Source organism: Pararge aegeria, chromosome 26, assembly GCF_905163445.1.
Source record: "Pararge aegeria chromosome 26, ilParAegt1.1, whole genome shotgun sequence".
In the NCBI taxonomy this organism is placed as follows: Eukaryota; Metazoa; Arthropoda; class Insecta; order Lepidoptera; family Nymphalidae; genus Pararge; species Pararge aegeria.
Genome location: NC_053205.1, coordinates 4,591,431 through 4,618,197, shown reverse-complemented (window position 1 = coordinate 4,618,197; position 26,767 = coordinate 4,591,431). Strand labels below are relative to the sequence as shown.

The following is a 26,767-nucleotide window of genomic DNA, read 5'->3' as shown; positions in this document are numbered from 1 at the left end:
TATGAATTTATGAGTTATATCGTGCAAAGTTTCATTTGTATTGTTTCAATAGTTACCTTCTAAAAATTTTCGAAAACGAATTATAAAAAAAATTATAGGTTTGACGACAGTTTCGACTGTAGAGTGCCCAGAATTTGACCCGTGACAGTTTTGTTATAAATAAAACCACACACCACCGCACCAAAGTTTCTGAATCATTTGAAAACGATTTTTTTTCATCTATTTATTTTAGCATAGTTAAATAGTAATGATCGAAGTAATAGTTTAAAGGTTCTTCGCCAGAGCTTGGGACTTTGCGATGACATCTTCAATGGTGCCAACCATATAAAACGCAGCCTCTGGGATGTGGTCCAATTCACCGGCTAAGATCTGAAACAAAATATATTTTGAAGTTCTCCCTTTACAAAAAATCACTCATCAACAATCAGATTATTTTTTAAACTCAAGGTCCCAAAAGGTCCAGGCAGGTTTTCCAACCAGAGCGTTGCGGCGCCCAGGCGCTCCTTCTGTATTTAAAAAAAAAACTAACAATAAAAACTCAATTCCACCGCCGTGAAAAGTTTGAATAGGTTGAAGATTTGCCCACGCTTTGAAAAGTTGTGTGGAGATCACCACGTTCAGCCGGTTCAGCCATCACATTCATGGGATGGGGTAATATTTTTTTCTTAATTCTTTGTTAAACGATTTGCCAAAATTATTTTTTTTAATGAAAAAAAGTGAATTTTATATTTTTGTGACTATCTGCCTAACTATCTATGTAATAAAAATTAAAAGGAGCAATTTAGGAATTTATAATTTTTCAATTTTGCTTCAGGCTCTTGCTTCGGCCTTGGCTAGTTACCAACCTACCGACAAAGTCGTGCCGCAAAGCGACTTAATATTTTGATACGATATCGCGTATAAGCCGATTAAGGGTATGGGTTTAATAGAACTGCTATAACCCCAACAGGTTAGCCATGGGCATAATCACTTATCCGCAGTCAAATTGAAATTGAAATGGGAGGGCTTACTGGTTTGGAATGAAATAAAAAAGCGGCAAAAAACCGTAGCGAGTGGAAATCCCGACAAACGACCTTGTCCAATAATGTACGTGATTTAAATGATGATGGTGATGGAAACATTCCGTACAACTGAATCTGCATTAATAGTTTGCATCCCTTATCAAACATGCATTATAAAACAATGTGCATTGTGAGTACCCTTTTGAATCCTTTGATGGTCTCCTCCAGTTTAACCATCTTCCCAACATGTCCAGTGAAAACTTCAGCCACCTACGGTTATAAATCATATTACCATTTTTACATCTTTTGTAGGAGTTGAAGAACTTTTTGTAACAGAACTAGTCCGGGGAAATACTAAGTTCTACCGCCTAGCATCATTGCTGTTTCGGGCTGAAAGGCGTGATTGCCGGTGTAACAGTGACATAAGTCTTAAAAAAAAAAAATAGGTCATGATAAATAGGTCTCAGGTTGAATTTTTTTTTTAATTGCCAAGAATGCTTCCAGCAGAAGTGCTTAACCTATAACCTAGCTTCAGACAAGGGACACTTACGCTATTCTGTTATTACTGAGTATTAACAGTGGAAACCGACCTTGGATTGGAAGCATACTAATCCCATACTGAAGCTACTGTTATCGTACTAAACAATAGGTACCTGGAATGGTTGTGAGAGGAACCGCTGTATTTTTCTAGCTCGAGCGACTGTCAACTTGTCATCTTCCGAGAGCTCGTCCATGCCCAGGATAGCGATGATGTCCTGAAGGGACTTGTAATCCTGGGTGTGAGATAAAAGTGTCCTGCAGATATGTCCGACAGCCTTTAACAGTCCACTGGAGGCCTCTCTTAACAGAAGGGTTTGCTCATAATTACCACGCTGGGCAGACGAGTTGGTGATCGCAGTACATTGTATTATAATAGCATGGAAAATGCTGCTAACCGGTCTCTCTTATATTCCTTGTACGAAACCCGCGGTAAGAGGAGGGTTGGTTACAACTGTATCTCCCGACAGTGACTACATGGCACAACTTAAGCATCGCTCGCATTGATGGTACGAAAACTGTCGAAACGTTAAAGGTGACAAACTCTAAGCTCGCAGAACTCGAGAAAGATCAAGTTGCCAGTGCATTTATATAGAGGAACATAAGGGTTTTGGGAGTTCGGATTGGAAAGAAAGCGGCTTCTGACTGTCTACCACGGAAAATGATATTTTCCAAGCTTCAGACCATGGCGACGCATCATAGTTGCACTTGAATGAAGAAGGATAGAATTTAATTTTGGCAATAAAGTTTTGATGATTATATACATGTGAAGCCCAGCTGATGTTTTCTTTAACTTTGCTGATATCTTACTAGTCATCTTCGTACCAAACTAGTATTTTGGCAACGGTGTTGATTATCTCTTCGAGTATTATATTTTAGAGACAAATCTCGTTCGTCGCTGGTAAGGAATTGTCAGAAAAGTTAATAAATACAAGGACTTTAGGACCTTATATTGAAGCTCATAGCCTGTCCTATAAGTGATTGATTTAATGCTGCTTTTGACTTAAGGGCTATTTTTAATTGATGGCAAGATCAAAGAATCGAGTCCATGTCTTTCTTATAACCTAGGCAGTAGCGAGTCGTACTTAACGAAAGGTACCCAGCCATCTCCAAAGTCTGAACTATTTTCGCTAAATATCTAAAGCCTTTTTGGGGGAGCAGCTTGGCGATAAAGTCAGACAGCGTAGAGGTATACCAAAATGCACAACTACGAGAAGAATAAAGGAAGTTTTTCTACCTGTAGGATCTTCTGAACTCCTCGCGCAACCCCGTAATGCTCAGCGCCTATTATATTGGGGTCCATCACTCGTGAGGTGGAATCCAGAGGGTCCACTGCAGGGTACACGCCCAGCTCTGCGATAGCCCGGGACAGTACCGTGGTGGCGTCCAGATGAGCGAAAGTGGTGGCTGGAGCTGGGTCTGTGAGGTCATCCGCTGGCACGTAAACTGCCTTAAACCACAAACGATTGATATTATACTATTATAAGAATAGAAATGGAAGTCAAAGTCAAAGTCAAAAGTTTTCGGCAGTTTTAGGCGGTTTCTATTGCCTTGCGATGGAACTGCTAAGAGTTAACTGTTCATGCTTTGCGTAAGCTCACCTGAACACTGGTGATGGATCCGGTAGTTGTAGTAGTGATCCGTTCTTGCATTGTCCCCATATCAGTAGCCAGCGTTGGCTGGTATCCCACCGCAGATGGGATACGGCCCAAGAGAGCTGACACCTAGCAAAATTGCCGATGCTAAACAAAATAATTGTGGTGACTGCGTCGAACGAAACGTTGATTTTCGAGCGCAGCCGTCACTTACTAAACGTCATTTGGCTGAACGGAGATAAGCCTTTGCCATTTTCCTACGGGAAAGAATAAAGAAAAAAAATTACTCTTCGTCAACGTTCTAGATTGACATTGGTTGATGGTTCAAAGATTTTTATTATTACCACATGTAACTAGTAATGATATAAATCACTTTATTTCCATGCTTAGTTATTATGTTAAATATGGTGTAACAAAAAACAGTATTACAGTAATAACAATATGGCAATTGGCCGCAAACTCAACATTATGCTCTGCACTGATTTTCCGTTTTCTCCAGCATCCAAGTGAACTGACAACCGTGCCGTCTGCTGCGCTTTTCGTTGCTAATTGCAGTAGTTGAATATCTTATTTTGTAAATGAAAATACACAATAATAATATTGATTGTACCCTAATTGTAAACTCCTGTTTGTAGACAACTATTAATCTATGTATTCATTGGATTGGATTTCCCAGGGTCCGACGCAACACATGCATAATAGGTATTGTTATGGCGCATCCACACATGCCCGGCGGCACGGCCGGCGGCATGGCCGGCGGCCGGGCCGCCGGCCATGCCGCCGGCTCATGCATCTTTTACCTGCGGCACGCGCGGCTTTTGGTGCCGGCGGCAGTTTGCTTGCGGCTTCGATACGGAGTGGTAGTGTTGTCGTATTCATTTAAATAACAAAATGACAGAATTTAACTGGGATGATAGTGCTGTACTTTTATTAATAGAAAAGTATCAAGAAAATGAACTATTGTGGAACCCAAGGCATATGGATTTCAAGAATCGCAACAAAAGAAACGATGCTGTTAGGGATATTGCTTCTGTGTTCAACATAGCATCAACAGAAATTGAGAGAAAACTGAAGAATTTATCTAGCCATTATTTTCGAGAAAAACGCAAATTTGAAGAATCTAAAAGGAGTGGATCTGGACGGGATGATGTTCAATTGCCGAAATGGTTTGCTTATAAGGCGTTATCATTTCTTAATGACAAGAATGCACCGGTACCGACTCTGAACAGCCACACACCTAGTGTAAGTACCCATCAAATTCTTATAATTACCTAAGTAGACTAGTTGGTCGACCATAATAAATTTAAAATACATATTTCATTATGCAATATTTTCGTTAATAGGGGTAGGTACAAAGTTTTTGCTTCGCGTATTAATATTTTAGATACCTACTACCTACAACCCGGTAACAATACATAATACCACGGAGCGCGGGCGAGCATACTCTCGTTTTTGACCTTATGTAGTCGGCATAACACTTACCGAAAGCGAAGTATTCGGGAATAAGCGCTCGTGAAGAGTGTACAGGGTTACTGGTGAGACATTTGCAATACTTGAGGACGTGATATATGGCCAACTAGCTGATGCCCGCGACTTCGTTCGCGTGGATTAAGTTTTTAAAATCCCTTGGGAACTCTTTGATTTTCCGGGATAAAAAGTAGCCTATGTCACTCTCCAGGACCTTAACTATCCCCATGCAAAAAATCATGTCGATCCGTAGCTCTGTTGCGGCGTGATTCAAGGACAAACCAACAAACACACTTTCGCATTTATAATATTAGTATATATTAGTATGAAGTATGAAGTATGATATGTAAGATGAAAAAAAATATATAAAGAAATAATATCAATTATTTACTGAGTAAATGTAGCTTAAACTTACATAATTATTTGTATACACTATACATACATGTTATGTTTATAAGCTTGGTTTTTATTTAATATTTACATACTGATAGGATATATTCAAAATATAGTATTGAAGCTTGTTTGCAATTATTTATAAGATTTCCTTTTTATTTTCAGTCTTCTCAAGATAATATCACTCCCCAGACTACGCTACCTTCGACAAGGACTTCACGAAAGCGAAATATAGAGAGAGAACCTGAAGTTGATGAAGCTTTGCAATTACTGAGGGAGATCACGTCTAATGCAAGGCAACGCGATGATGCTGCTATATTTGCAGACTATATAAGTAGCAAGTTGAGGAAGATGGATCATTACACGATGTGTACAGTACAACATCAAATCCAGAATATTATCTATGAAGCAGAAATGAGAATGGGTTCGATGAATTTTGATACTAGTAATACTACTCAGCCTCTTCGTTATCAAAATGTTCGTCCAGGATACTTCACCGGCCAACCTACAACGTTAGCAATGTCACCGTCGCCCTCAACTTCGCGCTCTTACTCTGTTCAATCAGACTATGAAATGCAAAATAGCCCAGATGTCAATACAAGTGACAGTCTGTTACAAGTCTTGGAAAATAATTTAACCAAATAATTTAACCGAAAATAGTGTAATAGATTAAAATAAGGTTACATATTAAAATGACGAAAAACGCAATGCCTTTACTTAAAACTAAAATAAATGTTTATATTTTCGGTTAAATTATTTTATTTTAATAAAAGCTTAAAATTATTGATACATGTTTCTGATTCCTAAATAAAACAATTATTTGAATAATCATATTTTATTTCTTTCAAACATTATATTTGATATTGCCAAGGAAGCTGACCTTGTTCCGATAGAAAATAACATTTTAGCTCATTTCTAATTACACTTGGTTCTACATTTAGAGCGATCTGCGGTATATTTTGTTGCATTTCGTTCAAAACTCCATCAGTAGTTCTTTCATTTCTCTTCATAAAATTATGCAGATGCACACAAGCCATCACGACAATTTTTGCTTTCTCATTTTGTAAACCAATGCGTGAATGCAAAATTCTGAATTTATTAGATAAAATGCCAAACGCGTCTTCTACAACCATGCGCCCGCGACTAAGTCTATAATTAAAAACCCTCTCAGGTGATCCTTTTGCATGATATCCAGAAAACGGTTTTATTATATTCTGTGAGATGGGGAAAGCATCGTCACCGATGAAATAAAAAGGTACAGGTGTATTTCTCCCTTGTAATGGAATCGCTTGTGGCAGACTTAAAGTTCCATCTCGTATCATATCAAATAAAGTTGAATTTCGTAGAACTCCACCATCAGATATTCTGCCCTGACATCCAATGTCTACGTATAAAAAGTTATAATTGGCATCGATTAAAGCTAGCAAAACAATACTGAAATATGACTTATAATTAAAAAACTCAGAACCGCTATTAGTTGGACATAGTATACGTATATGTTTCCCATCGAGGGCACCTACGCAATTAGGTACATTCCATTTCTGCATGAAACTTCGAGCCACTGATAGCCATTCTCCATGTGTATTCGGCATCTGTAAAAAAAATTGTTTGTGATATTTGTGTGTTTAGTTCTAGTTATATGTATGTAAAATGTGTGTGAAGTTCCAGGTAGGGGAGAGTGGGTAACGGTGGATCAAGGGGTACAGTGGATCGAACGCGGCCTATATAATGCGCACATTTACACGATATAGCATTTTACGTTCTATTTTGTATTGCCCTTGACTCGCTACCGGGGTGCGACGGAAAAGTAAGTATGAAAGCAAAATATTTTGAAGTTTTAAAAATGTAATGCTGCAGTTTGTAAAAAGTATTTAATATGAATCAAAAGTCACATGGCGTCATCAGATATGACTATTTTTTTTAAAGAAAGGGAAATCCTTTCTTTAAAAAAATAGTCATATCTATAAACCTGAGAAAGGTAGCCCTAAGATTGCTATGGCAGTGTGTACCTTATTGATTTTGCTCAGGCTTTATTATAAAAACACATTCTAAAAGTGTTAAATTGTGGCAATATTTAGCTCTACAAAAAAGTTGATTCACTGTTACCCATTGCACTCTCCCCTACAGTATAAAATCAAATATTATAATTGTGTCTTGTACATGCCGTAACTGTGTGAATGTATGTGGTCTGTTTTGTTTTCTAATGTAGGTGTTCAGTTTCTAACTACCTAATGTGTTACGGATATTTTGTACTTACCCTTAAATAATTGGATAATGTAGACACCAAAGTTTGACAAACATCTAGAATTATTAAAGAAATAACTTGTGGAGACACTTTAAACAGTGTACCGAGTGAAAAATAAGAGTCTCCTGTAGCCAGGTATCTCAAAGTAATTGCTAGTCGATCGGAAGCTGACACAGCATTTCTCCAGCGGGTGTCAGTTTTTGATATCATGGGTCCAGTTAAATTCAGTAATATTTCAAATTCTTCACTAGAGATCCTTAGAAAAGTGTTAAATTTCGAACGAATATTTCTTCGGTTTATGTCGTCCCTTCTAAAATCTTCAAGTATCGGGGACACATTAGGCCTATTTCGAAGACTTGGTCTGACCCAATATCTTCGTTTGATTTTGCGGTTCTTTTTATGAATAATGACATACAACACTACACTTGCGATACACGCAACTATATCATAGTCCAACATCTTTCGATTCTACGTACACGACTAATTTCAACGAAAGTCACAACACTACTGCGTAAATTGCAACCGCGACTGCAGGCCGCCGGTAAAGCCGGCGGCAAAGTCAGCGGCAAGGCGGTCTGAAAGTCGGCGGCAAACCCGGCGGCATAAGCCGGCGGCATGTGTGGATGCGCCATTAGAGCTGTTTTTTTACAGGAATGTTACGTGCTAGGGTTGGTTGATTTGGAATAAGAACACCTAGTTGACTCCTGTGAGACCTTAATCTTCTCGTCAATACAAAGTTCCAAAGTGAAAGTACCACACTTCAAACCGCAGGTAGTAGTTCAGTAATCGTAAACAAAGGAACAATCTAGAAACGTTTCGAATTATACCTATTCTCGAAATTACTGTTGTTTAATAGGTATTTATTCGACACAAACACGTTAATTAACTACACGTTCGCGCGCGATGATGAACTTTATGATCGTAGTTTTAAGGTCCTTTTTGGCAGTAATGAATAGCTGTTGCCCGCGTACTTCTCGTTTATTACGGTCTTTTACAAATCCCGTGGGAACCGTTTGTTTTACTGGGATATAAAGAAGCCTATGTTACTATTCATCTTTTGAACTAAATCAATGCCAATAATAAAGTGGATTGGTTGCTTAGTTAGGGCGTGATGAAACAAACATATAACTGTCGCATTTTATAATATTAGTTTGGATTGACGGAGCTAGCAGATGACCTTGGTGATTGTAACATGAAAAACATCGCCTAAGAAAGCGCAAGCCTTCGCAGGGCATGTAAATAATACGTGTCGCCCTGTCCCCATCAAGCTAAGTAGCAGACTAACTCTTACAATACACACATCGCCATCTTGCCCCAAAGTAAGCATCACTTGTGTTATGGGTACTAAGATGACTGATGAATATTTCAATCATTAATATACATAAATACTTACAGTATGCCGATAAACACCCAGACACTGAAAAACATTCACGTTTATCACACAAACATTTTCCAGTTGAGGAATCGAACCCACGGCCTTGGACTTAGAGAGCAGGGTCGCTGCCTGCTGCGACAATCGGCCGCCGATAATGATGAAGGCCGAAACAAAAACAGACCAGAGAAAGTTTAAAATTCTCGAATTGCCCCAGTCGGGAATTGGGACCTCAAACTTAAAACCACAGTGGGGACAACAGAACGTCGTCTCTTTCTTTTCGTGGAAATCCCAGTTGACCTGTAAATGCATCTCTGGTTGTAGCACACTGTAAATATACTACGACAATACACACATCGCCATCTAGTCCCAAAGTAAGTGTAGCTTGTGTTATGGGTACTAAGACAACTGATAAATATTTTTTATGAATAATTTACATAAATACTTATATTATATAGATAAACACCCAGACACTGAAAAACATTCATGTTCTTCACACAAATATTGTCCAGTTGTGGCAATCGACTGTACATATTTCATACATTCGCTGTCACTCTCTGGCACTCACCTCGGAGCCAGCTTGCGTGAAGCGGAAGATATTGTCAATGAACAACAAAACGTCCTGCCCCTCTTTATCACGGAAATGCTCGGCGACAGTTAGTCCGGTAAGAGCAACTCTGGCCCTGGCACCCGGTGGCTCGTTCATCTGTCCATACACTAACGCGACCTGGGTTATAAGAGAATTACTGAACTTAGGTGCATAGATGATACCTTAATTTACTCAATAACTGAAAGCTTGTTATAGTGATAAGCTTAGACTATAGGATTCATCATCATCATCATCATCATGTCCACCACTGGACGTCCACTGCTGGACATAGGTCTTTTGTAGGGAGTTCCACAATACACGGTCCTGGGCCGCTTGCCTCTAGTGGCTCCCTGCAAATCGCTCGATGTCATCTTTCCACTTCGTGGGGGTCTACCAACCGAGGCAGCCATTCCAGAACCTTGGGACGCCTACTTGCATCGGTTCTCTGACATATGTGCCACGCTCACTGCCACTTTAGCTTCGCGACTCGTTGAGATAGCCCTAACATAGCTATCTCCATCGCCTGAAGCGTAACTCTGCCTTCTTCTGATCCCTATTATGAGATCCATAGTCAGCATTTGGGCACCACAAGTCATCACGGGCAACACGCATTGTTCGAAGACTTTGGTTTCAGGCACAGGGTATTTTAGAAACAGTAAGAAAACTTTTGACTAAGTCCACCAATCCGCACTGAACCAGGCTGCTGGTCTACGGTCTTTTTAATTGTGGGAGGAGCCCCGTGCCCTGAAGTGAGCTCGTAATAGGTTGATATTTGAAAAAAAGGAATTTTGAATCTTGAAGACGATGATGATGAAATAATAGTCTGTCTACCTTACCTTGGAGGTTTTATAGTCTTCTGTAATAACACCTCCCACCTTCATCTCGTTGTACAAGTCGTTGCCTTCACGAGTCCTCTCCCCGACACCAGCGAACACCTATAATACAACAAGGATTAAATATTGGACAGAAGCACGCGTTACTTTATACATTTGTAAGGCGTAGGTATTAGTATTGTGCGCGTGCGGTCGGCGGTGTCTTTAGTCCGTTGCTATAAAATTAGATTTTTTTTGGATATATAAGATACATCCGAACATCACAGATCAGTTTTTCAAAATTAATCATCATGACGATGGCTTTATCGTCTCCGGGCAGGATCCGCTGTCTCTCGATCTCAGTAGCCTACCTTGCAAATCTGCTACAGGTACGTACTCCGCGAAAAACAAGACAATCTGTACCTAGTTATTTATAATTTCTTCAATACCGTGGCTACCGAGGACCTGCCAAAAGATGACGAAACTGGCTCTAAATCTCATGTCACAGCTTCGTTTTTTATATTCTTTCTTTTACAAAGAATGACTACTACCTCTTCGGTGGCCGGAGGCGTTTTATATCTTACCATTCTGTTGACAGAAGTGGTATTTGTAGTCAATAAAATCAGTTGTAATTTTTATTCAGTAAGTCCAGTAAATAAATTATTCAATAATAATAGGAACACATTGAGTCTTTTTTACTATTAACTTCTTTTAATAACAGTTCCAAGAACCTGAGTGCAATAAGAAATAAAGTTTTCATTTTGATGTTTACACTGATGATTGATGTTCTACACAAGTCTGACTGCGTGGAAATTAATAAGAGAAGTAAAACTAACAGAAAATCCTCCATGCGCCTTTGCCACATTGTTGATTAACTCCATGATGAGCACTGTCTTGCCGACGCCTGCGCCGCCGAAGAGTCCTATTTTACCTCCTGCAAGATTTTGCCTTGAGTCTCTGTTATAATATTGGTCATAGATAGGAACAAGAACTAACTTTATACGCTACAAAAGTTACAGAAGTTCAATAGAGTAACTTATCCAAGTACCTACAGTTCTTTCTTTTCGGCGTAATGTATTTATTCTCACCCTTGACATAAGGCGCGAGAAGGTCCACCACTTTTATCCCAGTGACCAGGATCTCCTGCTCCACCGACATCTCGACAAAAGGCGGCGCTTCCGCGTGTATCGGTGCGAACTGATCAGTCTCGATGGGACCTCGTTCGTCTGCAAATTATGAGTTAACAATAAAAGTTGAGATATCAAAAAGACCAACGATAATGAACTTAACATTATCATCATCATTTCAACCGATTGACGTCCACTGCTGGATATATTTCGTAGCGAGTTCCATAAACTACGGTCTTTGGGCGCTTCAAGCGGCTCCCAGAAACTCGTTTATTATAATCCGTCCACCTCGTTGGGGAATGACCAACGCTGCGTTTACCGTTTCGTGGTCGCCATTAAAGCACCTTGGGGACCAAGCATCCATCGTCTATGGCCCCGCCCAGAAATTGCCACTACGTAACTGGTTGAGCTATGACGGTAACTCTCTCTCGGTTCTACGGATCTCCTCATTACTCTCCTCCTCTTCTAGCATAGGTTCATCATCAAAAATAGGTTTCTACCGCTCGCTGAGTGATTTTCAGTCTTTTTATTAGGCCCATAAGCGACCACGTTTCATCGAGAAATCGTCTAGACTCGAATGACGCTAGAAACTTACTCCTACAACGTAGGTTACTATCGAGCTCACCAATAGGTTCCCCGATAACATTCATGATCCTGCCCAGCGTTGGTTCACCAACGGGTATGGTGATGGGCGCGCCTGTGTCCACGATAGGCTGCCCGCGAACCAGTCCCTCCGTGCCGTCCATTGCTATGGTGCGGCAAGTGTTCTCGCCTAGGTGTTGGGCCACCTCGAGGATCAGACGTGGCGCTGTGGATCACACGTAATAACATCATCGTCTTGATTTTCAACCTATCAGTGATAGCCTAGGGGTTAGGGCTTCGGCCACCCTTTCCCAGCTCCCCAGATCGACCTTAAACTTTTTGGAGTTAAGTAACGGTTTTAGTTTAAGCAATAAAAATATCACTTCACGGTGAAACATCTTGAAGATTTTTTTAATTCCTTATTTTTGACTGCAAACTCAGTGATGACGCTAGTCTAAGATGCTAACCTTTTAAGAGGTATGGCAGTTAAATTAAGCCCATACGCCTTCAGTTCAATCGGTACCGTAGCGGAACACTAAATCACCTCAACCTCGGCTTAGACACAGTAAATATATTAAAGCATATGTAAACAACGAACAAAATTTCGAAACAGCACTCATATAAATTCACCCGATGACCCAAAGCTAATACCCCACTAAATTCCTTTGATAATAGCTTTGGGCCCTTAAGACCTCATTTGTTGAACTTTGTCAAAGTGTGTGTAAAATTATATTAATCTTTGATGTCTCTACATAAATAAAAATAACGAAAATCTATCTCACTTCGTCCGGGAACCTCGAGGGCATTGAGAATTAGGGGTAATTCTTTGTCGAATTTCACGTCCACCACTGCACCAATAACTGGAAAATGTGACAATTAATGATTTTATTCAACTTGTTTTTTATTTCATTTGATAGACGTTCGCACTTGATTTAAGTCACACCTGATATAAACTTTAGACGTGGCCTAAGCTATGAGGAATGTATAAAATTATTCTTTATGTTAAAATCCATCTTACAACGAAGTTACTTTACAATTGATGAATCTTTAATAACAAGGTTGCTTTAAAGCATCCGGCTCCGCCTTTAATCTCTCACAAGACAGAAAAATGAATGTTACAATGTAAATTGTTGATGTTGAAATAGAGCCACTGCTGAGTTTCTTGCCAGCTCCTTCTCTATTGTCTTGTTCCAAACCGGTGGTAGAGTCAAAAAGGCAGACTTGACATTTCAAAAGTGCTTTTAATGTAAGACAATTTGATGATATGATACAGATTAAACTCAGTTAATTTATTTGCGCCAGGGAACCTTAATAACAGACCTATGTGCTTCTATAGTTAGATGTTAGATCAAAGCAATACTTTGCCCGACAGATGTTTTTATGCCATGGCATTTCAACTAGTAGACGTACCTGCAATGATTTTCCCCTGCGCCCCTGCACCAGCCGCTTTAGGTGGTTTTCCTGACTTTGTCCCCTCCCTCTCTTTCTCTTCTGGCTTCTTGCAATACTGAAGAGTACAAGGCGTATGGATCAAGGTCAAACGATTACTAACGTCCTCAACATAAGGCCTATAACAGTCCACTGCTGGGCTAGAGACGTCCCGCCATAATCACCATGCTGGGCAGACGGGCTCGTGATCGCAGTAGGTTAGGGTTGCCAGACGGTCGCCAGACAGACAGAGAATTGGCGGGATTCTCCCGAATTTTTGTATGTCCTCCCGACTCCCGACAAAGAAAATAATCTCCCGAAAAACAAGTTCGATAATTTTTAATTCACATTTTCGTCAAACGAAACTTGCAAACAACACACAAAAAAAAATTCCAAATACTTATGGCAAGAACAAAAACAATGAATATGCTCATTCGGTTCTTATCTTATTTATCACAAAAACCTACTATGTTTTTTTTTCTTATATCTACAGTGCTATGCAAAAATTATTAACTTATTTTTTTATTTCTCCTGACCAAAGCCGAAAAATCGGTTACTGATCCCGATAACAGGAAGAATCGATCTGGCAACCCAAAGTAGGTAGTAATAACACAGGGGACGCTACTGCCTGTTCTACGTTACATTCCCGTCACCTCGAACGAAATCCGCGGGAAAGGGAGGGGTCATGACCACTGATATATCAACCGATTGACGTCCACTGCTGGACATAGGTATTTTGTAAGGAGTTCCAATTACAACGGTCTTGTGCCGCTTGGATCCAGCGGCCCCCAGCAGCCCCCGAGACTAGTTTGATGTCATCTGTCCACCTTCTCGGGGGTCTGTCAACGCTGGGTGTACCAGTGCAAGGTGACCATTCAAATGTAATAATAATAAATATTTATTAACCACAATAAATAAATTACAACATACTACAAGAGGACAGAGAAAAAGATAAAAGAATATAATAATTTAGGCGTATGTTGCTTCGTTGTGGTCAACGGGTCACCCACTCAGCTCTGTGCCGCAGCACCAAGGCAGTAAATGCCAAGTAATAATAACAATAATACAAAATCTTCAGATCACAAATTGTAATTTCTGCATTCCTTTTTATAATCTTTCTTTTATTAACGCTCTTGGCGCTATCCCGTTCTCTTGCTGTAAGTCCTATCTACAAAGGTTGCCTGTAAGAACTGTAAGCTTGCAGCAATAAGGCCGCCTTTGCATGTCTACATTGTGTACTGTATACTCCTTACTGTTTCTTTTCCTGTATGTTATACGTGCAATAAAGTGTTTCTTCTTCTTTTTTAGGATCATGCACTGCTGGTCATAGGTACTTTGTAGAGATTCCCATTCGCTACAATATTGGTAACGCTTGCATCCAGCGACCACCTGCGACTCGTTTTATGACGTTTCTCTAACTCGTAGAGGTTACCACTGCGTTTTTCAGTGCGGGCTTCAGTACCCCAGCACGTTGAGACCCCAACGTCCATCGGTTCTCCGAGCTAAGCGCCCAGTATTGTCACTTTAGCTTCGCGTCTCGTTGAGATATGTTGGTAACTCTGGTTCTTCTACGGATTTCCTCATTCGATCGCGTAGCGCCTAGGTAAAGAAACCGGCACAAAACATTTACCGTTTAGGTTTTCAAGCCCCAAGTATGTTACCAAAACCATCCAAATAATCGGTCGATCGAATCGATGCTGATAAATGTGATTTGACCGTAAAAGTTTATTTATACTTACGTTCGCCGAAGGTACTCTTAAAAATGTACAAGCACCCAATTTCGGAGCTTTGTATGCAAACGTATCGTAATTTCTTTCCCTTTTCACGTAATTTTTTGAAAAAACAATGTTTCTATTACTTTTAATATTCTTAAGACGATCAGAGTCAGATGATTTCGCCATGCTTGTATTTTTGACGACTTCAAGGTCATTGTTTTTACAGAAAATATCATCTTGTATTTTATGTTGGATTAACACTTTTGGGTTGCACTTTTGATCTGGAAAATGAAATGAAAAATTACATATCCATATTCAATACCGATAAATTAAATTCGAAAGGGTGCCCTGTCTGTTTATTTCTTGGTGTTTGCTTGTTACCTATGTTCGTCTTAAACGCTGCACCCGTTTTAATGAAATTTCGCACAGAAATAGCTGGCATCTTAGAAAAGGAGGCAGGATACGTTTAACTCTGGAAAACCTAACACTTCACGTTGTTTAATGAAAAAACAAAAATAATCGCGGGTGAAATTTACGAGTACGACACGCCTGAATTTGTCTCATCACACGTGGCGTTGCGTGCTTTGTTAAAGAAAGACATCGCCAATATATAATCAAAGTGTACTATATGCGTGTGACGCTTAATATTTTATTCATTTGAAGGAGAGCACGTAAGTACCTAAGTTTGACTCCGGCTAGCCCATGTCAGGTCCGAGATACGCGTCGGTCTTAGCTCTGTTTGGGCTTTCTATTGCACAAGCTTTCTATTATCAATCGCACTAAAGGATTGCATGTGAGTGGCACGTGTGTGGACGGCAATTTTAAAGCAATAGATAACTGCAATGTTCGTCAACAAACGATCGCTGTTAATTTTAGTTTATACGGTGCGGTTCCATACGTCAAAATGTTAACTATGTTCAGCGAGGGACGACCGTCGCGTCGCGTGTGTGTCGATACTACATACATACGTAAAACGTGGGTAGGTACATCAAAAGTTTATCGAATTCATATATTTCCAGCGTGTCACCACAGCCCAAACCACACGTACCTATGTCTAATGTGAATGTAGCATTATAGATTAAACTTAAAACTGTTTTACAGACTTACATGAAGCTTTATTGAAATTCAAATATCTCGTTATACCACATTTATTCATGATTTCAAGTAATCATATAATTTCTAGTAATCATATAATTTCTAGTTATAGCAGATTGACAAGTTGTTGTTTTCTTAATTTCCATATGTCTAACTTAGGAGATTGTATCCTCTTTGCTATATCGTTTAACAAATCCTCAAAGAGTATAATATAACTACTGCTTTACTTTTTTATGAAAAGTTTATAGATAGGTCAGTGAGTGAATTCCGTTAAATGTTTTCTCTTTCATTAATAACATTTTTAATATTTTAGGTATATAACCGACATTAAAACCTTCAGGACTAGACTAAAATGGTGCAGAAACTTCGAAAATGTTCAGTTGACAGATTTATTTTAGTAGTGCTATCCTAGTCTACGGCGTAGGTAAGGATAGAGCTACTAAATTTAACTGCCATCTGATGTTGGATTAGATTGAGTAAAGATTAACTTCGACCGACGCGACGTGCTGAAACGAATTTTTTCTTTAACTGTGTTGCCACTTTTTTATTGCTATTTATTTCTAGGAACAATTCATTATATATTAGGAATAATTCATTGTTCTTAGATTAATTTGCAAGCTAGTGTCTTAAGTTTCAAGACAGGTAGACAGTTAAACACAAGAAGATAATTTCACCATCGCAATGTTTTTCGATCCTTGATTCTTTATAACATTAAGATTTCAACAAAATATCTCTGACGTAATAGATGTTTTTACGGTCTTAATGCAAACTAAACATTCAGTTCTAGCTTCAGGAGTGAAAGTAAATTGTATTGCAGCGCTCAGGTCGCGCCATACTTTAGGAAAGCGGACGCGCGGCATTATTTCTGAAAATAAGTTATTTTTTTTAATTAATAATTTTCGGAGCAAGCAGATGGCACAGCTGGATGGTTAGGGTGATCACCATCGACTATAAACAGGGCAACACTTCGCAGGGCATCCAAGGAACACTTCCTATAGCTACTTGCACTACTATACGTCACGTGTATGGACATGTGACGTATAGCTCAGATATTCAGTATGAGCCAGCCAAGACTTGGTGGTATCGTTTGCTAAGTAACCAGCTACTTGCACTACTATACGTCTCGTGTATGGACATGTGACGTATAGCTCAGATATTTAGTATAGACCAGCTAATGACTAGTTGGTAACTCGGGCTAAGTAATCAGCTATTTATGCTTTTCTCAGCGTTACATATAGGTATATGTATATATCTGACGAATAGCTCGTATACTGAGAATATAGAAAACCATCACTTAATGTGGTGGTGACGCAGGGTAGCTAACAGCAGTCACTTTTCCATACAATAAATAAACAAAAGTAGGGACGCTACTTGTTAGCAATAAATTTGACAGAGTAAGTGTAGAAAAACAAACCAATTTAATCGGCAATATGGCGAGTTTTTTTTAAATAGAATTAAGAATATAGGACAGAAAACGTGTCATCATATTAGCCCATAAGGGGCTACAGACAGCGTGTACCTGACTAATATTGAAGAATCGAAAACCACTCTACTTTAGTAGTGTTTCTTAAACAGGCTGTTGCATTCAATAAGCAGTTGACAGTAATTATTATGTTCTAAAAGTTTACCATAAAATGGAGAAAATCGGGAAGATTGTGAGCTAGCAACATTTCGCGGGTGTGAAGTGAGACGTGCGCGGGAAGTTTTCATTGTTTTTGGACATTGCATGTAATAATGGCTGAATTTGGGTTCTATATGATCTTAATTTTGTAGTCATCATCATCATCATCATATCAACCGATAGACGCCCACAGCTGGACATAGGTCTTTTGTAGGGAGCTCCAAATTCCACGGTTCTGAGCCGCTTGGATCCAGCGGCTACCTGCGACGCGCTTAATGTCGTGTGTCCACGTTGGGGGTCGACCAACGCTGCGCTTACCAGTTCGGGGCCGCCATTCCAGCAGTGATAATTTTGTAGTATTTTTATATAACTAAGACAAGTTTACCATCATAGTCTATGTTGTCGATAGCAGGCTGGGCAGTGAGCAGGAACTGCTGGTCAACGACTAGACCAATGAGACCTGCCATTTTCTTTTATTCTCAGTGGAGTACCTAAGTTTAGTATATTATAAAATGCAATTACGTTTTTAGTTTCGTAAAATAAAATATGATTGCAACTTTGAGGTGTTTCATTATACCGAAGGGTTTCGCCCATAACAAACTCAGCAAATAAAAAACAACCGTATTACGAAATATTGTTGAAGGATACACAAGTATAGCTCATAAGGAATCACCATGTAATCATTTAGAAAGAATTTCGATATCTAATTTTTTCGATACTTCGATAAAAAGCAAGTTTCGTAATTCACATAATAATATTGTACGCTTCTGTACATGTACTGTTGCCGGGTTGGTTGGAAAATGAAAACTCCAGAGATTTCTTCTTGTTTCTTTTATTCTTCCTTTTTCTTGTTACCGCAACCGCTTGCTGATTGGAACTGACTCGGCGTACAAACGGGTGCGGTATTTATATCAAATTTGCCACAATAAAACAGGCCCTCTGATTGGTTCTATTTCTCGGCCAATCAGAGGGCGTTATTTTGTTCCAGTTACATAAGGGCAATTATTGTATTTCTAAAATGCTATTATTACCTATTAAATGTTACCTACTAAATTCTATTACTAAACTTAAAACTATTTACATATTATCTTAAAAAATTAGGCACACGAAATATTAACTTTTAAACGTAATCAGCTGACCGTCCCGCACATCCTCCCGCCGTGCGGCTATGTCGCATCATTTGTCGGTGCGGGCGTGTTGTCGGTAGACAGAGGCAGGACTACTAGCTTCCTCACCGGCCGTCGCAGTACTCTTCCTTTGGTCTGGATATCCACGACGCGCACCACGTTGTCTGGGCCCGGGTACGTGGCGATGACTCTTCCTCGTATCCACACGTTGCGCGGCAAGTTGGCGTCGACTATCTGCACGAGATCGCCGATCTGGATCGCTGGTCCTCTTCCATGCGGCTCCCGCCGGTGTTGGAGTTCCGGTAGGTACTCCTTCACCCAGCGTGTCCAGAACACGTCGGCCAATCTCTGTGCGGCTCGCCAACTCGATCTGGAGGCAGCATCCCGATCGTTGAATGTTCCTGGTAGCGGCACGCGTCCCTGGCCACCCAATAGGAAGTGATTGGGCGTTAGTGCCTCAGGATCCTCTGGGCTGACGGAGACGTGAGTCAGTGGTCTGCTGTTCACCGTGTATTCCACCTCAGTCAGTAGGGTCGAGAGGACTTCTTCTGTTGGATGTCGTTCATGCAGTGTAGCAGTGAGCGCTGACTTCACAGAGCGGACCATGCGTTCCCACGCTCCGCCCATAAATGGAGCTCCGGGTGGTATGTACCGCCAGGAGGTCGTTTTCTTCGCTGCTTCTGCTGCTGTGGCGCTGTCCATTGCCTGTCGAAGTTCTCTGTCTGCCGCCTTCAGGTTCGTTCCATTGTCTGACCAGATTTCTGTTGGAGAGCCCCTGCGTGCCATCATTCTTCTTAGCGCCATTACTGCTGAATCAGCGCTGAGTGAACTGGCAATCTCCAGGTGTATAGCCCTCACGGTGAGACACGTAAAGATGGCCACATATCTTTTTTGTCGGGTTCGGCCGACGGTCACTGATAGAGGCCCGAAGTAGTCTAGGCCAGTGAAGCTGAAGGGTCGCTGATGGTGCGCTAGGCGACATTCCGGCAGGTCTCCAGTTCTGGGGTATGGCGGCTTCTGTGTCTTCATTCGGCAGAACAGGCATCTTTTTATTACCATCCGCGTTACTGGGCGCACACGTAGCACCCAATACTGTTGCCTGCATTCGTTGACTGTAGCTTCGACTCCGGCGTGATGTAGCTGATGATGTACGGCTTTTATCCAGAGCCTGACTATTTGATGATCACCGTCTAAGACTATAGGGCTCTTGAAGTCCTCCGTTACGTCTTGCGTTACTCGAATGCGGCTTCTTAATCTGATTGCATAACCGGCGTATTCGACGCTCAATTGGTTCAGGCGACTCTCCTTGTTGAGTGCCTTGCTGTTTTTCAAGTCTTCTATCTCTTCTGTGAAGGAGTCTTCTTGAGATGCGCGCATCAGAAGCTCCTCTGATCTTTTGAGATGTTCGGCGGTGACTGGGAAAAAGTTTCTACTGGACGCTGTTTTCTTAGCTATTTGCTGTTGTTTCGTAGCGGGCTTGTTGATGCTCTTCCAGCTCGGATCCCTTTCTTTGATCTGCCGCGTTCTTTTGTAATTGACACTTTCCTTTTTGGCTCTGCAGAGTTGGATGAACTGTAGAACGCGAGCTGTGGTGTAACGGAGTCTGTCCCAGTTCGAAAAGCGAGATACATCAGGTAAGGCGTCTGTGAGCTTCCGTTTCCTGTTATCGGTGACGTGGTTAACTTTCTCTTCGCCTGAAGGTTCTCCTTTACTTGCCGTGGTTACTTCGACGGGCCAATGTTCTTCTGTTTGGTAAAGAAAATCAGGTCCCTTGTACCATCGATGATCTTTATTAAAGGACGTTGGGACGTCCCGTGTGGCGTCATCTGCCACATTCAGTTTCGTCGGAACCCAACGCCATTCGGTGACTGAGGAAGCTTCTTCAATTGCAGCCAGGCGATGGGCTACATAAGGTTTGTATGAGCGTGACCCGGTCCTTATCCAGGTTAGGGCGGTCTTGCTGTCTGTCCAGAACACTTTGTAGTCCTGGTTTCCTTTCGTGCTCCTCAATGACCGTTTCTGCGAGTCTCGTTCCCATGACCGCCGCTTGCAGCTCCAGCCTCGGGATGGATGTTAACTTCAACGGTGCAACCTTAGCTTTGGCTATCACGAGTGACAGGCTGACTTCGCCATTTGGCGCCACTGTTCTCCAGAAGACAACTGCTGAGTATGCTGCTTCACTAGCGTCGGTGAACACGTGTAGCTGTACTGAAATAGCGTCGCTGTATTGGAGATATCTTCTCGGGATTGTAACGTTGCTGAGATCCTTTAGGTGATCCATCCAGTCTTGCCACTGTTCAGCCAGGTCCTTATCCAGCTCGTCGTCCCATGACGTTCCTCTTCGCCATACTTCTTGTAGCAGCTGTTTTGCCTTTATAGTAACCGGCGATGCGAAACCAAGCGGGTCGAATAGAGACATGACCACTCGCAGCGCTTCTCTCTTAGTGGGCGGCTTCCCGTTGACGAGCGTTGGAGCGACACGAGCTAGGTTGAGGTTGAAGGTGAGCTCGTCTGTGTTGAGCCTCCAGATGACGCCCAGTACTCGTTCTGTTTTCTCTTCTGGTTTGTAGAGTTCCATGTCTTCCGATTGCTCACTTTCGCCTAGTGCTTGTAATAGACTTGGTGAGTTCGACTTCCACTGTTTCAGTTCGAAGCTGGCCTTTGAGTGCACTTCACGTACTGACCTCGTGATGCGCACTGCGTCTTCGAGACTTCTAAAGCTATCCAAGTAGTCGTCGACGTAGTGTTTCTGTATGATGGCAGATGCAGCTTCAGGGTGTACATCTTCATACTGTTTGGCATTCAAGTTCTTGATGTAAATTGCTGTTGATGGAGAACTTGATGCGCCAAAGACCAATGAAGTCATCCTGTACTCATCGGGTGGGTGGTCGTCTCGTCGCTCTCCGCGCCATAAGTAGCGGAGTGCATCCCTGTCTTCGGCTCGCAGCTTGACTTGCATAAACATCTCTTTGATGTCCGCGGTGACTGCTATCTCGTGTTGCCGGAACCGCATGACCGGTAGTGACTGTAGAAGATCAGGTCCTTTGAGTAGCATATCGTTGAGAGCTACTCCCTTCGTCTTCGCTGCTGCATCATGTACGACTCGGAGCTTCGCGGGCTTCATAGGGTTAACAACTGCAAAGTGTGGTAAGTACCACGTCTTGCCCGCAGTTTTCTGTTTCGGAGCGAGTTCGGCATATCCTTTTGAGATGAGAGCTTCCATCTGTTCTATATACTTCTGTTTCAGTTTAGGGTCTCGATCGATCTTCTTTTCAATGTTGAAAAGTCGCTTCAGTGAGTTGTTGTAGTTGTCTGGGAACGTGACGTCTTCTTTGCGCCAGAGAAGTCCTGTTTCATATCTTCCTTCTTCTGTTTTTGTGGTGGTCTTCTCCAGGATTCGAAGTGCTCGTTCCTCTGGATCTGTCTTCGGCTTCTTGGGTTGTATGCAGAGTGCGTCCATCTCAAAGTATTGTTTGACGAGGCTGTCCAGGTTGTCTTCTGTTTCTTCCGTGACGTGTGATACGAAGTCGATGCTGCGTCTGACGGCGCGTGTCTGGCTGCCGTGTAGCACCCACCCCAGCGGTGTGAGAGAGGCCACTGGTTGGTTGTTGCCTCCTCTTCTCACTTCTGTTGTCAACAGAAGATGCCAATTGTCTTGACCGATCAGCACTCGTGGTTTTATATCTGCATACACGAGGTAGTTGCGGATGTCTGTCAGGTGTTTGCAGCCATCTACCAACTCTCTTGAAACCCGTTGAGACGCTACTTGCAGGTTCTTCACTGTTCGTGCTTGTACACGCTCTTCATGATCGTTGAGACCTCTTAACATGATGTTCACTCTTCTCGAAGCTGACTCCGATGTCTTCAGGTCGTTGATGGTTTCTATTTTCAAAGGGTCGACGGGTCCTGTTGCACCTACGCATTCGGCTACACTGTTGTCGATCAATGTTACTGTTGACCCGTCGTCCAATAGAGCGAAAGTGTTGAAGGCTCCTTTGGGCCCCTCAACCTGTACTGGAATGATCTTCAGATACGATTGCTTCTTCTTAATGGTCCACGCAGAGTTGATTACTTCTGTGGCTTCCTTTTCTTCTTTCTGTTCCGGTGCCTTGGCATAGTGCAGCATCTTGTGGTGGAAATATTTGCAGCTGTTGACGCCGCACGCCTTAGCCCGGCAGTTGTGTGTTTTGTTTCTGTAGCGAAGACATCGGAAGCATAGGCGCTTGGACTTGGCTATATCCCATCTTCCATTCGCATCTGAGATCTTGAATTGTTCACACTCTGTTGCAATATGCTCTTCGTTGCATATGGGGCATTTGGGTGTGTACGTATTCTCTGTAACGCTGTGTATCTTCTGTGGTCTTCTCTGTTGAGTGGCTGGCATATGTGGCGTCACGTGCTCAGGCAGCGCATAAGGTCCACATAGTTCTGCTTCTCTCCTGAGGAACTTCTCCATCTTCAGCAGGTCTGGATCTTCCTTCGGCTGCGCTGCCGCGAAGTCGTAGTATCTGTAGCGCAGTGTAGGCGTGAGCTTGTCCACGACCGTCTTCGAAACTTCAGGGTTGTACATATAGTTCACACAGCTGAGAGTCTTCAGTGTTGCTACCACGTTGGAGACCTTTGTTGAAAATATGCAGATGTCACGCGGTGACTCCGTGAGGCGTGGCAGTCCGCGTAGCGTCTCCATCTCCATCATGGCGATAGACTCTGGTCTTCCAAATCTTGACTCCAAAGTTTTCATGACATCTGCTGGATGCGCGCTGGTGATGAGAAGCCCCTCTACGGCTTCTTTGGCTCTTCCCTTCAAGTTTCTTCTTAGACGGTTTGTATTTTCTACTGTAGTGAACATGCCTTCAGTTTCGTAGTATGCGGCACGGAACGGTAGCCACTCTTGATGTGACCCTCCAAAGGTAGGTAACTCGATGAACTTGGGGCGTTGGGCCGCTTTGACGGCGCGTGTTATAGCTTCGGCTAACTCTGTTAAGCCGGGCTGTGCTCCCGCCGGTGACCGAAGTGGCGGGTCCTGTTGCCCCGCGTCGCAGACCACCGGCTCTTCTATAGCGTAGTGTGGTGCGTCGGTGATCGCCAGCACGGGGCGTTGAGGTTGATTCTCCAACCAGTTGTCCACTCGCTTCGTAACTTCGGCTTCGGGCTCGACGGAAGCAGCATCATCTTCCAATTCATCTTCTGTATCGTCTGCTTCCAGGGCGGCGAGACGGGCGGCGGCTAGTTCGACCTGCAGTCGTAACATATCTTCTTTGGCCTTTGCTATTTTATAAGCCTTAGCCTTTCTGTGTGTTGATCCACCCCCTTTCTGGCTAGGGGGGTTGGGTCTCTGTAGCTGTTTCAACCCCTGCGCGTTGACTGTGCTCTTCATCCTTACTGTTGACATGTCTGCATCTTGAGTACGTCCCTGTACTGTAGCGGAAGCCCCTCTGGCGGCGGGGGGTTCCAACTGTCTCGCGGCGGCTGGCGGCGTCGGCGCGATGGCGGGCGTAGTCGAGCGTGCGACGGCGGCAGCGACGGTAGCGGTAACGGCAGCGGCGCCGGCAGTGGCGGCCGCTTTTCCCTTTACCGTCGCAGAGGATGGTGCGGCGGGGGGGGCGTCGGAGCGTACGGCGGAGGGTACGGAGGTACCCGTAGTCGTCGTGCGCTCCGTGGTGTCGGTCGTGACAGTCCCCGTGGCTGTCGAACCGGTAGCGGTTTCCCCGCTGGCTTCAGTAGCGGTGCCCTCCGACGTGGTCGGAGTCTCTTCTGTCGATGGCTTGCGGTTCTTGAGTTCCTGCCGTGTTGTCGGCATCTTCGCTGACTCGACGAATTTTCTTCAGAATTTTCCCGATTTTCCAACGTAGGATCCGGCTCGAAGGACCATTCAATGTACGCTTCTGTACATGTACTGTTGCCGGGTTGGTTGGAAAATGAAAACTCCAGAGATTTCTTCTTGTTTCTTTTATTCTTCCTTTTTCTTGTTACCGCAACCGCTTGCTGATTGGAACTGACTCGGCGTACAAACGGGTGCGGTATTTATATCAAATTTGCCACAATAAAACAGGCCCTCTGATTGGTTCTATTTCTCGGCCAATCAGAGGGCGTTATTTTGTTCCAGTTACATAAGGGCAATTATTGTATTTCTAAAATGCTATTATTACCTATTAAATGTTACCTACTAAATTCTATTACTAAACTTAAAACTATTTACATATTATCTTAAAAAATTAGGCACACGAAATATTAACTTTTAAACGTAATCAGCTGACCGTCCCGCACAAATATTATTAATTTTATGTGAGAGACGGAAATACTTTAATAGTAAATTGGCACGCACAGCTTACACTATAGTATACCTTTGCCTTTATGCGAAAGAATAAAAGAAAAAAAAAGTAACTATGGTATGTTAGGGAAAAAACTATATAAACTTACCACATTTCGACAGCCGATTGGCGCAGTTTGCAGCGACCCTGCTTTCTGAGCCCAAGGCTCGATTCCCACTACTGGAAAATGTTTGTGTGATGAGCATAAATGTTTTTCAGTGTCTGGGTGTTAATATGTATTATTCTAAGTATTTATGTAAAATTTATGAAAATATTCATCAGGCATCTTAGCTACGCTTACTTTGGGGCTAGATGGCGATGTGTATTGTCGTAGTATATTTATTTATTTATTTATTTACATTTCGATTTTACACCGTCGTCGCCGAAACCCAAAAACTGAACTCAATAACAAAGGTCTCACTGAACTCAATAACGCGGACCAATGGAGTAAGATATTGTTTAGTGATGAGTACAGAATTCTCTCAAATCAAATTGACAGATGCAAAGGAGAACGATACATTCAGACAAATTTTGAAACTATTGCATACGGTTGTTGATCAATAGTGGTTTGGGCGGGCATTTGTTTGGAAGCTCGCACAGACTTGGTAGTGATTGACAGAGGGACTCTGACTGCAGACCGCTATATCAGATAAGTTTTAGAAGAAAATGTCGTCGTTTGCCCCATATATCGGTGACGATTTTATTTAATGCAGTTATCGTAATGATATGAATAACACTGTTATAGTGTGGCCGGCGAGATCACCGGATATGAACCCAATAGAGCAAGTTGAGACTTGCTGAAAAGAAAAAGTTCATCGAAACTTTATTGACCGTATGGTAAAGGACGCGGAAGTCTCCCCATACCAACTTAGATCCCTTCGGTAGCCTAAGCCACTAACAGTAAGTTTTAGGGCAAACGGCAGCTCTGCAATCAGTCGTTTGCGGCATCAATCTTTATTTATTTATTCCTCCAGAAGTTAGCACCTGATGAACACCTGCTGTGCATGTTAGGGATATGGCAATTATAACAAGCTCATAATATAATCGATTACTATAATATGATATCGTACCAGAATACTGACCCGCTTTGCAGTATGGTGGTACATAATAGCCACAACTGAGAGCATAGACCAGAGAAAATTCAAAAATTAAATATTCCGAAATTACCCGTAACGGAAATCGAACCTATAAAGTCGTTAGGGAGGCCATCAATTGAATCAACGAGCCTGTATTTCGTTTATTTGTTAATTCAAAATGAAATCAATCGTTTAATTTTCTAAATAATATATTCAACTATGCTAATTTCACATACAATTTTTCACAATATATTATAATGCAAACATTTTGGAATCAAAACATGTGCGTTATAATAATATAACAAATTTCAAAAAAAAAAAATGAACAAGCCACAGTCAAAATCGGGAAAATTTTGTGGACATATCTACTCAAAGGCCCTAATTATCTATAACATATATTCTGATTCTAAACCAATTATATGACGTCAAAATTTGTATATATTTGAGAAGTGACGTCACTTCACAATGCATTCATGTTCAGTTACAATCTTAATATAGACAATTAGGGCCAAGGGAAAAAAACCTTGGACAATAGATTTAAATCGAGTCAAAATGTTTTAGGAAATCACGTAAAGTAAGGGTATATTGCATACAGGATATTTTAATGCCATACATAATCGAGTAGAGAAGTTTGTTTTATTTTTATGTTTTACGATTACCGAAGATTATAACTT

General features: G+C 41.9%; 4 protein-coding genes across 7 annotated transcripts; 1 reads left to right on the top strand and 3 right to left on the bottom strand.

Annotated features, from left to right (window-relative positions):
* Window positions 1-237: 237 nt before the first annotated feature.
* Window positions 238-13,216, bottom strand: LOC120635201 (ATP synthase subunit beta, mitochondrial-like). Of its 4 annotated transcripts, XM_039906141.1 has the most exons (12): window positions 13,131-13,216; window positions 12,503-12,580; window positions 11,764-11,946; window positions 11,100-11,237; window positions 10,848-10,945; window positions 10,036-10,134; window positions 9,179-9,337; window positions 3,140-3,262; window positions 2,776-2,988; window positions 1,655-1,774; window positions 1,200-1,271; window positions 238-369 (listed from the first exon to the last, which is right to left on the bottom strand). In XM_039906141.1, the coding sequence occupies exons 3-12, from the start codon at window positions 11,882-11,884 to the stop codon at window positions 265-267; spliced, it is 1,248 nt and encodes a 415-aa protein (XP_039762075.1). In that variant the 5' UTR covers window positions 11,885-11,946; window positions 12,503-12,580; window positions 13,131-13,216; the 3' UTR covers window positions 238-264. The 4 variants fall into 4 exon arrangements, with proteins under 4 accessions (XP_039762075.1, XP_039762072.1, XP_039762073.1 ...); XM_039906138.1 differs by lacking the exons at window positions 1,200-1,271; window positions 12,503-12,580; window positions 13,131-13,216 and having other exon boundaries at window positions 11,764-11,939; XM_039906139.1 differs by lacking the exons at window positions 1,655-1,774; window positions 12,503-12,580; window positions 13,131-13,216 and having other exon boundaries at window positions 11,764-11,939.
* LOC120635202 lies at window positions 3,896-5,692 on the top strand. The gene is made up of 2 exons (XM_039906142.1): window positions 3,896-4,375; window positions 5,159-5,692. The coding sequence occupies exons 1-2, from the start codon at window positions 4,025-4,027 to the stop codon at window positions 5,636-5,638; spliced, it is 831 nt and encodes a 276-aa protein (XP_039762076.1). The 5' UTR covers window positions 3,896-4,024; the 3' UTR covers window positions 5,639-5,692.
* On the bottom strand, window positions 5,796-7,868 carry LOC120635200. The gene is made up of 2 exons (XM_039906137.1): window positions 7,251-7,868; window positions 5,796-6,585 (listed from the first exon to the last, which is right to left on the bottom strand). The coding sequence occupies exons 1-2, from the start codon at window positions 7,695-7,697 to the stop codon at window positions 5,845-5,847; spliced, it is 1,188 nt and encodes a 395-aa protein (XP_039762071.1). The 5' UTR covers window positions 7,698-7,868; the 3' UTR covers window positions 5,796-5,844.
* Window positions 13,217-18,400: 5,184 nt separating the features above from the next.
* Window positions 18,401-24,506, bottom strand: LOC120635040. The gene is given in 2 exon segments (XM_039905946.1): window positions 18,401-20,692; window positions 20,694-24,506. Coding segments are annotated over 2 exon segments (5,796 nt in total). The 3' UTR covers window positions 18,401-18,709.
* Window positions 24,507-26,767: the final 2,261 nt, after the last annotated feature.

Bases quoted from the DNA above. Each gene is read 5' to 3' on its own strand.
- LOC120635201 (XM_039906141.1), bottom strand. From the start codon at position 11,884: ATGGACGGCACGGAGGGACTGGTTCGCGGGCAGCCTATCGTGGACACA. The intron at 10,946-11,099 runs GTGAGAATAAAT...AAAATCTTGCAG, and splicing joins TCTCGCGCCTTATGTCAAGG to GAGGTAAAATAGGACTCTTC. The intron at 3,263-9,178 runs GTGAGTGCCAGA...CAATTTTGCTAG, and splicing joins TCACGCAAGCTGGCTCCGAG to GTGTCAGCTCTCTTGGGCCG.
- LOC120635200 (XM_039906137.1), bottom strand. From the start codon at position 7,697: ATGTTGGACTATGATATAGTTGCGTGTATCGCAAGTGTAGTGTTGTAT. The intron at 6,586-7,250 runs GTAAGTACAAAA...TTTTTTTTACAG, and splicing joins CATTATCCAATTATTTAAGG to ATGCCGAATACACATGGAGA.
- LOC120635202 (XM_039906142.1), top strand. From the start codon at position 4,025: ATGACAGAATTTAACTGGGATGATAGTGCTGTACTTTTATTAATAGAA. The intron at 4,376-5,158 runs GTAAGTACCCAT...TTTTATTTTCAG, and splicing joins TGAACAGCCACACACCTAGT to TCTTCTCAAGATAATATCAC.